The sequence below is a fragment of the Lepidothrix coronata genome, unplaced genomic scaffold (genome assembly GCF_001604755.1).
Source record: "Lepidothrix coronata isolate B3197 unplaced genomic scaffold, Lepidothrix_coronata-1.0 Scaffold76, whole genome shotgun sequence".
Classification (NCBI taxonomy): Eukaryota; Metazoa; Chordata; class Aves; order Passeriformes; family Pipridae; genus Lepidothrix; species Lepidothrix coronata.
The window spans coordinates 3,603,304-3,615,745 of record NW_016690256.1 but is presented as its reverse complement, the minus strand read 5'-3'; the positions used below and the strand labels follow the sequence as shown (position 1 = coordinate 3,615,745).

At 37.9% G+C, this 12,442-nt stretch overlaps 1 protein-coding gene across 15 annotated transcripts in view; it reads left to right on the top strand.

The window, feature by feature from the left end:
* Positions 1–12,442, top strand: part of DLG2 (discs large MAGUK scaffold protein 2) — a 997,608-nt gene that overhangs the window by 365,139 nt on the left and 620,027 nt on the right. The window contains exon 1 of one of the 15 annotated variants that reach the window (XM_017819640.1): positions 408–786. The exons of 12 other annotated variants lie outside the window; for them this stretch is intronic. In XM_017819640.1, coding sequence (XP_017675129.1) covers positions 685–786 — 102 coding nt within the window. In that variant the 5' untranslated portion in view covers positions 408–684. Of the gene's footprint in view, positions 1–407; positions 787–12,442 lie in introns of those variants that run through there. 2 more of the 15 variants (XM_017819628.1, XM_017819632.1) reach the window with 2 other exon arrangements.

Below are 12,442 nucleotides of genomic sequence, written 5' to 3'. Positions count from 1 at the left end.
TCTGGGATTTTCAGCTTTGAGTACAGTTTGTTTCATGCTGAGATTCATTTTTTGGGGGAAGCAAAGGTCATCGCTTCTTCGGAGTTACAACTGATTTGATTCTTTTTCACGGGGAGGCGCTGGGAAGGGAATCCTTACTGGAATGCATATTGATAAAGGCTGAGGATTCTGGCTTCTTAGATAAGTAATTTTTTTTTTCTCTTCTCTCCACACTATGACTATGTATTGCAGCAACTCACTGGCTTTTTACCAAATCAGGAGCTGCAGTATTTTTCTTCCGATGGAATAATTTCAGCCCACTTCAGCTAGCATGACAATCTTATGTGATTGTTATGAGTAGGCGTTTACATCCTTTTACATGCTAATACTGCCACACCTGCTAGTCCCCCTCATTTCCATTTCTCTTTTTTTTTCCTTTTTTTTTCTTTTTTTTTTTTTTCCCCGATGTGAAAACTAATTTCCCAGTGGAAGGGAAATCCTGAGAATCGTGATCAATGCTGCATCGTTGATTCATCAACAAAGAAGGGGATGGCTGAATGGGACCCAGGTAGAGATTCAAGCAGGCTGCTTCTGACCAGCAAGAGAAAAGCTAGCTGTTGAGCAGCATATGTTACCACTCCATGTGCTGTGTTAGCTACTTGTTTTCAGCCTTCAGTAGGCTGCCACTACTGCAGCACTAAAGGAATGTGCCCTATTGTTAAAAATACTGACTGCTTTACACCAATGATTTGCCACTGCAAAGTTGCATGCACCAACAACACTTTATCGTTGATGTTTGGATGCAAGGTAGGATGTGGTTAATATATTTAAATGCATGCTGTAACTCCTTTGAATATCTGTGCTGTTTAATTTCATGTCTGACTAGAGATTTCAGTGCAAATTATGATCTGTTGGCTATATATTAGGGCTTACAGCTGGTATGTTTTAAATGTTAGGAAAAAAGAGATCACAAGTAAATCTTTCTTATTTCCCAGGGTTATATGAGTATAGATTTACGTGGGAGAATCTAACGGATTATGAAGCATTTGTTTTAGAGTTGATTGTATACTTAGCTAACAGTGCTAAGATTGCTAAACCACTACTCTGCCATTTGCCTGGCTTTATTGATTTGAATGTGTATACTGTCATTACAAAAACTGAATCCAGCGAGATTGAATATTTTTTTTCCATTTATATTGTTGACGTGGTTTTTAACCAGAAGAGCAATAGTGAAGTATACAACCCTGCACTTCTCTGTAAGAAAGAAACAAAGTAAGCTCCTGAACCCATTTTTAAGTCTACAGAAATATCTTTTAAGTAAGTGTTTTCTTCTTGGGACTGGACAATCATTTAATTTTTCATTTAAATTTAAATCATAAGGTGGCGCAGTTAGCCAGAGAAGTTTCTTTTCTGGCTGTGTAATGCAATCCCATCCCACTTTTTTTTTTAACAAAAGTGCTGGATTGGAGTATATTTTTCCCCATATGCATAATGACTTGATATTTGAGTATAACCAATGTTGTTTTTCATTTTACTGAAATAATTAAAAAGTATGACATGTTTTTAAAACTTATTGGGTTTGGGTAAACAAGTTTGGTTCTTGGATCACTGGGTCAATTATAATGATTTTACAAGGGGCTTACAGATTTTGTCCCAGTCCTTTTCTTTGCTATCCTTAAATACTGGATGATATTAAAACTGTTCCTCTATTTCTAAATAGAGTAGGAAATGAGCAGTTATATATATATATATATAAAGAGTGATAGTAATTATTTTAAATCATCTGTGTAACTTTGCTAATCCTCAAAAACCTCTAAGCTACAAAAATCAAATTCTAGTTATAGAGTCCACAAACTAGGGAAGACAATATGATTTTCTGATTTTCTATGTGACAGAGTAACCTAAATAAAATGAAGAAACTTTGTGAAATAGGTTATAGATGACTTAATGCTCCCTAAATGTAGTTCAACTATAAGTTAATGACAGATCATATATTGCTTCATATAATACACTTTAACTCAAACTAGGTTATAGTCGAACATATACAAACTATTTGTCTACATTCTGCTTTTCCTCTAACTATGGCCTGCCTCCATCTCTGGTTACTTCAGACTTTCCTGAACTAAAGTTTTTTGTTTCTTCACTTCTGTTTTAAACAGGCAAATATATGTTCTATTAGTGAAAAGGTTATAATTTAATTGCTGTGTCACGATGCTACTAGTGATATAAATAGCATAAAGAGTTTAACAGTTTAGAAGCTTTTTTAATTTGAATTTTTTTATAAGAATGAGTTATTTTTTTTTTACTTTAACTTTAAAAACTTAAATCCTTTTGTTTTCAAGTGCTAAATTCTAATTAATAAAGATGAATTGTTAGTCAGAGGGGAAATTAAATGCAAGCCACCCTTCTACAAAGGTAGGCCAGTGGCCTAGGGACTACTATCCAATTTGTATTCCTGCCTGTAAGCGTGATTTTCAAAGGATATTCTTTGATGAACTTAAGTTCTTTCATGATTTTCAGATCCTGTTAAGAGGAAGTAAGAGAATAAAAATCATAAATTTCAAAACTTTTTCCCCTCCTCTTTCTTTAGTGCTTCAGGCTCATTACGTTAGTCACAGTCAATGTTTTATCTTCTTGTGGTGGTGTATGAACCACTTCTCAAATGAAAAGTGGATGTGTGGGATAGTGATCATTTTCAGAGAGATGAGAAGAACTCATGAGTGAACTGATTTATCTTGAGCTGGTTCAACACATGTCAGATTACTACCCTTTGATACCATCATCAAGCACGCGTGAGCTACACCAGTATGTGTACAGAATATCACCTCACTTCAAATACCTTTTCCTCATTTCTGTTTTTTCTGCAGCCCGTATCTAAATACATGACTTTTGCTTTGGACAACATAGGGTTATATTTCTAGATTTATGGGTGCAGATCCATTGTTAACAAGAAAAAAAGTGTCAATAAGAAGTAAAAAGTGTTTCTTTTTAGGAAATCTTTTAATTACATGGCATGAAGTCGTGGATCTAAGCATGATCATAATATTATGGCTTCTACTAACATGCGGTTCTTGAACTCAGGAAAGGGAGTAATATCCTGGAGTGACAGTTTATATTATGGGTGACAGAGGAGAAAAACTCTCAGAATAGGAGAGTTTTAAAGTATAGATAGTGGAGTAGACAACAGAGGAATTCAAAGTACAGGCAAATATCTCCAAGTGTTAAAATAACCAGGTCAGGTTATTAACTGGCTCCTTCCAAAATGACAGTGCAAGATATAGGAATGCAATATTGCTTACACTCTTGATTTACAGTTTTTAATTTTAATTTTGTGTCAAATACAGACTTCTATTCCTATGGGCACACAAGTGAGTGAGAGAAATGCACCACATCAGAACCATCACACCCATTTTTATCTGTTCTTCATGCAATAATTTTACAGTCTTCTCACTCCTAACAGGTGGTTCCAGGGAGTTAGTGTTCATGTCTTACTACACCATATGTTGCAAAGAAGGCAGTGGAGGAGACCTCACTGTGCCTGTGAGAAGCTTTCCTTGTCAGCTTGATTTCCTGGAGTTTGATAGTTGACCTTGTCCTGGACTTTTCCTTTCAATGATGTCCAGTTTTATGATCCTTGACCTTGAAATTGCAAATAATTCAGAGCAGTTTAATTTGAAAGACAGGGTAGTGTCTACCTGAAATGCCACAAATGCACTTTAACACACTTGAACACTTTTCCCATTTCCAGTAGGGAGGTACCAGTGTTCCCATCACAGCAGTACAGAGCCGAAGAAGAGAGGGGATAAGCAGGTTTTAAAATATGTCTGTCAGGTGCCAGGAGGTGTATTGCAGACCTATCTTGTTCATAATCTTCCAGGATTGGCACATGCATGTATATTCCCTGAGTCCTAGGGATGCTTCACAGCTACCGGACAGATTCATGTCCATACATTGAAGGATGACTTTTGTGTGAGATAGATCTACATTCACAGATCTCTTTTAAGAGGAGTGCCTAGACATATATCAGATTCTCATTGAAGATGCTGAAACTTAAATGCGTGCTAAAATGTCAGTATGTGCTTACTCACTTTGCTGAATTTTTCGTTCAGTATTGCAGAAGATTTATCTCCAGGCTCTTAATATCCTGTTCATTCTGCTCTTATTAAGAGAGCCAGGAAGGGATTTCAGATTGACTGAATATTTCCTAAATTATATTTCAGCCACAATTCTGACTCTTGTATGGAAGTGTTATTCTGTCTTACCTCTTTTACTTCTATGTACTGAAAATAGATATTCAGGAGATTCTACTGAAAGATGAATGACTTCTCTGTTTGTTGACCTTGACCAGCTATTTTGATAAATCCTACTTTCCTTTTGATTTGGGTTTATTTTTATATCTGTCCTAGCATAATTTAATTTTTTTTTTAAAGGGGTAAGATATACTTACCTCTCTACCCTGTCCCTTTTTTTTTCCTCCTAGCACTTCTATCTCAACAGGTCCTCCAGCACAATAGCTGGTTTTGGTAGCTTTTTTCCTACTGTTTCTCAGTTTTAGCTGAAGCAGCCAAATAGTGACATATTCCTCTATCCAAGGTGAGCATGCAAGTATGCCCACTTGTTTCTTCAACTACCAAAACTTCTATGCTTGACATTCATATTCATTATTTTTATCATTATCAAACTACTAGAAAACTACTAGTTTTCTGTACTGATGTTATTAGTCTCTTGAACAAACTCTGGTATGTTACATAGTTCTTAACTGAGAATAGTCTCTATATTATCATAGTCTAGAGCTGGTTATTGTAAGAAGCAGCAATTTGAGATGACTGAAAAGTACTTCAACTAGACATGATACACTGCAGTCCCTCTCAAGGCCTTCCATGCTTTAGTTTCTTATGTATCCACATGAATGCAAGCACAGTGGATGCAACTAGTTGGAATATTCATTCGAATTTTTTTACATTAATCCCTCAGCCCTATCCATGTGTCCCAACTTATTTTGCATTACAGAGCAGGCTTGGAGTGTGAAAACAGGATGCCTTTTTGATGAAACTAAGTAGAAAGATTCTCTCCAGAAATACACCAAGTATTCTGCAAAAATCTTATGTATATTCAGTTTATAAAAGCAGATTAACACTATTTCAAAGTATAACACAAAACATATGTGTGATGATGTGGTTGAGTCCTTCTTACCAGTTCTTCGTTTTGTGGATCTACCCCTGCTGCTTGCAGATGCGGATATAACCTCTGACTCCACTGATGCATTTAATTTCTGATTTTTTGGGGGCCTGAACTGGAGAGATGTAAAATTATCGTATATTCATGATTATGCTGACTTTTGTGATCCATCTACAGAGTCCAATATATTGTATAGGGTTCCAGAACCTTTGAAAGAGTTTGCTGCCAATTCATAGACAACAGCAGAGTAAGTCAGCTGGAACATTGCTGCTATTTGCTATGCATAACATTGACAGTGGAACTGAGAAACGCACTTCCACATATTATTCTTGTTAGGCTACTGTGGTGTTAAAATAAAAATGCTCAGCAATAGAAGGAGCTACAGAGGAGATGCAGGATTGCCACTGGTAAGAGACTCTGGGTATGATCACTTGAATCACAGAGGATTTGTTTATTAGAGTACAACGCTAAAGGCAGGGAGAGTTTTCTTCTCTGGCATTGCATCTATGCAAGCTAGACATGAGGTGTAAGCCCAAGCAAATTTATCTGACTGTATCTTTTTATTTCTGTTAGGCATTCCCTAACCTCCTACAGTTTAACACTCCTGGCTGAAGAACAACTACAAGCTTGCTCCAGCAGTTCCCACCCGTCATTAATGAGTGTGGGAAAAGAACTACATATTGTACTCAAAGGCCATCAGTCTGAGATCTTCTGAGGCCAAAGTAGCAGGTTGTAAGGGACCTTGGGACCTTGCCAAGAACCTTTCCAGTATTAAAAAGTTTATAAAGATGCATCCTACTCTTCAGAACTTCTTGTTCCCCACCAGTGAGCAGCATTGCACTGGTGAGGTACTCTGGTGCCAGAGAGGAGTCGACTGTGACTTTGTAAGTCGATCCCGAGTTTATCTTGAACTCAGTGTGGGTGCTGCAGAATATTACAGGAGACACAGGATGGCAGAAGCCTAAGGAGAGGTAGGAGGCAGCACCGGGAGGGTTCTGGTGCAACAAAAGGAGGAAGGACAATGTAAAGTCAGCAGCTTAGGGGTAGCATGAGAAGGCAGTGGCCTGGGCAAGGGTCCTGCGGAGGCAAGAAGAAAAGGAAGCAATACTTTTAAGGTCTGGCTAAATTGAAAATGTAAAAAGTACTTATATCATGAACTTTCTGAAATTTTAGGCCCATCCCCTCAATCATGCAGGACTTATCCAATCACTGGTTAGGGAATGCAAACAAGCGTTACCGTTTTGTCTTATTTGAAGTGAGCTCACTTGCCAGCTGTCACCCACTGGCAATGGCTAACATCTGAGGGGGAAATGTCAAGGAATGTTTCAAAAAATATCAAAATCAGATGTTAGAAATATTTCTGTTTGTATGAGAGTACAATGTCTCATTTTCTGCCACTACCCTGCCCACGAACTCCCTGCATGCTGTGAAGGAGCTGGGTGGCTGGTGGGAGATTCCCTGAGACTGTTCAAATTAAGAAAACAATGCTAAAAGTGGCTTTTTTAATTAAGGTGTTTGGGTTCTTTTTAAAAAAAATTATACACTGAAGGAAAGTTCTGTTGAAGGTGAGATCCTCCGTCCCTACATTATTTTGAATCACTGGTCTTTTTTCTACATTTTGCCAGAGTATCTTCTAGCTGCCATCAGTAGCTGGACACTGGACCGGATGTCTCACAATGCTTGCTACCATAGAATCATAGAATGGTTTCTGTTGGAAGGGATCTTAAAGACTATCTAGTTCCAGCCCTATCTTGTTGTGATGCTTCTGTCATCACAAAAAGAATATTCACTGGTAGTGCAGCAGTGGAGTCTGATTTTCACCACTCTAGATTACTTAAAAATCATCTGAAACCAAAGGACACTATGGATACCCTCTGTATTGTACCTGTGAACATATAGCCATAGCTGGAAATGGGTTTCTTTTTTAAGCTAGTAATAAAGAGCTGATGTGGTTCCTAAGCACTGCAATAAAGTTTACCTATGGAAAAAGTAGGACAGGAGGCACATAGTTAAGGGTTACTGAATGTTTTGAAGAAGTTCAGAGTTTTCTCAGACACTTTTTAAAATATATTTTTCCTTTAAATTATACAAAATAATTACATAAAATGAGGTACTTTCAAATAGAAATGACTTGATGCACAGCTACTTGAGCTTCTTGATTTTGCAAACTAATTATTGACTAAGAGAGGGCTATATATAGACATTCATCTTAGCAGTAAAAGATGTCATAGAAGAGAATGGTGATAAAGAAGTGTTATATAAATATATTTAAGTGATAATAGCAACAGAACTGAAAACTGTCACTGAACAGTTCTCCTGATCTTTGAAAAGGAGCTTTTATGTTTCCAATGTAGCTGTCAGAAATATTCTCATTATTAAAATATATATATTTATTACTTTCACTTTTCTGATTATATTTCATTCATCTTTAAGCATTTGATACTAATAAGCATTAAGGACAGGATTTTTTAAGAGAGCCTAGCTGGGGGTTGTGCTGAATGTAATGGAAACCTGAATGAGAAGAAAGATTACTGATGGGAATTCCTCTGACTCCCTGTAGAAGTTAATGATCTATAATCCCAGGAGAGATGGCACAGAATGATCTGATGAAGTATTAAGGCAGTTTGTGCTATTCTTTTGAGTCACTTGGCTATTGACTGTACTGAGAGTATCATTGAGAGGTAAAAACCTTCACAGAGCTTCAATGAAGAATTGTACCCATTAGCTACTCAGATGATCCCCACCAAGTTGTACATGGCCAGAAAGCAGGTTTACTGGGAAAATGTCTGATGATCAGTGGAACAGAAAAGTTTTGGTTTTCATTTTTCCTCAAACTGACATTTCAGAAACCTTGATTCTGAGAATCCTGACAGATCGTTTTAAGGAGATTTCCTTTAGGAGATGCTGACAGCCATTCAGTGTAATTAAGATGGAATATGCCAAATATGAATGTTCAGTAAGATGTAAGCTGGTGTCAGCACTGAAGTCCACACAACGAATCACCTGGAGGCTCTGTAGTTGTGGCAAATGTGGTACAGAGCCTGTGTCAACACATACTTGCCAGACAAGGAATGTAGACACCTCATTTATTTGGAAGACGTGAGCTCATCCCCTATGGAAACAGACCTGTAACTGCAGACCTTGGGCCAACTGCAGAAATTTTAGAATATACCTATATTTCTAAGCAAAAGAGGACTAATAAGTATAGTCAAGTACTCAACTCCCAACATTCAGTGTTACAAAATTGTTAGTTTTGTTCATTAGCTGTGTTTTGGGCTGATCCCAAGCTCTTTCAAGACAATTTGTAGGCATTGCTTGAAGGATTGTTCATTCCAGAAACTCTTTCCAAGAGGCAATATGGATGGGACTGCATCAAGGAATATTACTTGCAACCTATCTTCAAACACCTCCAACCGCTGCCCCTTGCCTTTTTGTGATATTTGGGAGCCTGCGACACACTTCAGTTTCATTGAATAAAAATACTTCTTTAGTAGCAACATGGATATGGATATAAGCCTCCTCTCTCAACCACTTGGTCCAGGAACCAAGGATCATGCTAAGAAACATATGTATTTAGCACAGTAGATGTAGTATAAGGTCTCAGTCATGATTCCACATCTCGGACTTTAAAAAATCTAACAAATAGGACAGAGACCATAACAGCTCTGTCAGGCTTGGTTCTTCTTGACCTGCAACCACCGTACATGTGACAGTCCACCTGGAATGTACCCAGGTATATTGTGTTGGAGATCCAAGCCCAAAACTGTAAGAAACTTGTGTTGAATTCATTCAAAGGCAAGAGACCCCAGGTCCAACACAGACAGGTACTCCGCCCTTGAATACTTCCCACCATCTTAGCTATATCCATTTACCCTTTACCAGCTACGGATCCTTCATGTAAGAGAGGAGTTTAAATTCAGTAAATTAAAGTGTTTCATAGCTATAAAGGCATTTAAATTACTAATACAAGCTTGCCTACCACCTTGTAAGACTTGTATGGCTTATAACAATCACCTGTTAACAATATGTTGTTAAACTCTGTTATTCCTGGCCCTTACATTGTTTATCAGAAGTATTGTCAGCTGGCTGTGAGATGACTTGGAATTCTTATATATCCCAGGGAAATCCCAGTCTGTGTAAAATATAGTTCCATAACTGGATAATCACCTCCATAAAATATCACAGAAATAGCCTCTGCCAGAGAGGGTTCTGTGACCTTGATTTAGGACAGGGAATGGGAACTCCGTATTTCTATTTCTGGCTCTCACATAGAATTCCTGTTGTGGAATTTTCTGAGGAAAACAGTGCTTTGCATCTCTTTCTAGAAAATCAAGTTGATAATACCCGTCTCAGAGGAATATTGGGAATTAGTAGTTATTGTATATAAACAGCACTGAAATGAAATGAAAACAGTGTAAGTACAATGCACCATTGGTTTAAAGGATCAACATAAAGCCATGGTTAGGCAAAGATAGGGGAGGATATAAGTGAAAATAGAATGACATTAGTGAGAATCAGAGCATTTCCTCCTCCTCCTTTTTTTTCTGTCCATCCCTCTTCCCACAGTATTTATTTCAGGTATACCTTGAAATACTATTATTCATCTTTTTTAAAAGTTCTTCCTCTAGGTCTGAGCTTTAACATCCCTATTTTTGTTTGTGGTTTTGTTTGTTTGTTTGTTTTTATTATTATTGTTTGTTTGGGGTTTTTTTTTTGGTTGGTTTGGTTTTTTTCACTAGCAAATAGTTGTAGATGAATTGCAAGTCCCTGAAAAAGTGGGTTTGAAAAGAAAGTGCTGACAGGCTCTTGTCTCCACCCATCCAAGTAGTGCTACTATCACCTAATTTATTATACAAAATTGCTGAAGGGGAGGAGCAATTTCCAGAACTCTGGTTATTTGAGTTTTTGTTTTGTAAAGATTATTTTAAAATAGTCATAGGATACATGAGAAAGGAAGCTGACAAGCAGGTGAACCTTACCTGTTGTAAGGAGGCAAATTAGTAAGTGCATCATGCAAATCTTGTGAGTGTTCAGGAATTGTGTTTAGGCTGATTGGTAGGAGGGACATTCAGCCCAGTTCAGAGGGCCATATGGCCCTCAAAATACACATTAAATACCAGATTCTGCAGCCTACAATAAATTAAGCAAAGCATGGTAGAGTCCTGTCAAATCCAAGACACAACAATCTGCAGAGCTGTGAGGGAAGGTCTTTTAGATGTTCTTGTAACAGTGTTTTGCATTGTACCTCTAAAATAAATTTATACTTTTCCTACTCATTACATTCCCTTGCTGTGTTAGTATTTGCCCTTGGATTCCTGGTCCTTAGCATAAGAAAGATAATAAATTAACTTGTAGGAACTAATCACTTGATAGCATAAGAAAGCATATGAAATTTTTGCACTGGCAAAGTTAACTGAGGACTAATATTCTAAACACAGTAGTTTGGGATATAAAATAACCAGGACAATATGTTTTCATAAGATAAAGTTTGGTGATACATTTGGAAACATGTATTCCTTCCCAGAACAATTAAGAAAACTCAGGGGAGGAGGCGAGAGCAGAGGAGGGAGAAGAAGATGACCTAGAAAATGCACTTGCGGGTCTAATTTTGTGTGTATGTACGTATTACAGAGGAGACTCTTGCACCTCCTCCCTTAAAGCCCTGGTGTTTTGCGCTCTTTTCTATATGCATCAACCCCCACGTGAGTTCCAGACATGCTGATCTTTAATTTTCCAGCATTAAGGGCATGTCTTTTCAGTGTCTTGAAGATCACAGCCCTGTAAAGGTGTTGGAAGCGAGCAGAGAGAGGGAATAGAGACTTTGTGAATTCAGGGGATGGAAAGATCTGGTTATGAATAAGTAGTTTTTGTATTGAAAGTGTTATTGTTGCAGGGCCTTCACTCTTGCTTCCTCAGGTCAGGTGCAGCTCACAGAGCTGGGACTTGAACCTTAGGCTATTGCATCATGTGCTGAAGCCAGCTTCCTAAAACAGAGGTTTAATTTGCTGTCTACAATTGCCTAATCTGAATGGAACTGATGTATAAAACTCTTACTGATGCTGGATTGCAATGCTTTTTTACAGAGCATTAGCAACTACTACTTTCCCGTGTAATTGGAATAAAAACATTCAATGTGCTGAGCCAGAGAAACGGAGATGCTCTCAAAGTAATCCACATTCTGCGTGCAAACACCAGCTGTTTCTTGACTATTTTTATTCACCAGGAGGGACAGCATAGGGCTCCATGAGTTAATAAAGTTTCAGTTATTAGATGAGAGTTAGTTGTCCTGTAGTCTGATGATTTTTCTTCCACTGTCTTCAGTTACTCATAAAAGAAAGAAGCCCCGATAGGAATGGGTCAGTTCACATTATAAGAATGCATACAAAGTAATCACAGAATCATAGAAATGTTGATTGGAATAATGACCTCTATAAACGACCTCATTGAAATTTCACCAAAAGCAGGAGAAATGAGAGGTAATTTAGCATGCAGCTGTACACCCCTCTTTGCAGAAGACATGGTTTGGGTTTTAAGTAATGTCAGGTGAAATTCCTCTTCAACTAGACTAGAAGGAAGTATGAAAAGCACAATTCAATGTTTAAAAATAGGGAAAGGAGGTTAAAAGTTCTGACTGTTAGTCTCTGTTCAACTGATCCAATAGAACACGTGTAGAAAGTTGATTTGGCCTCTTTCGATTAAAATTGAGAGTATTGTCAGGAGCCACTATAGTAGTGGCTACTGTCACAGGGGTAGGGCTTCAGCTTTTATGCCTCAGTTTCTAAGTAAGTTTCTAAAAATGTTCGGGTAGTGTTTGTGAAACTCTAAGGTTAAGATCCTTGAGATAATTAAATACCAACTCCCTTGGCTTTTGATAGGAATTAAGTACCTTCTAAGGATCTGCCCATGCAGCACTTCTCTTTCTTCAGTGCTTCCTTCATTCAGCCCATGCCTTATCTCCTTTGCTTTGCTTTACTTCACTTCTCTGATATACATATATGCCTTCTCTGCTGTTCCTGTCTCTTACTTAAAATTCTCTGTTAGACCCCAGGTCAGTGGATGTGGTTGAGAAGGTTAGGGAAGTTAAGAGGGTGTTTGTAGAGCAAATGGCAGACAGGAACAGGGAAATGTGTCCATACCCTCTTACATATGTGGACATGCACACAAACAGGTCACTAGACTCTGCACTTACCTGTCAGATTAGCAATACTCCCACTCTCAATTCTGAAAATTTGTTGACTGTAGGCCTTGGATGCAATGGTGAGTGGGTGGAAGAAGTGGAATGTCT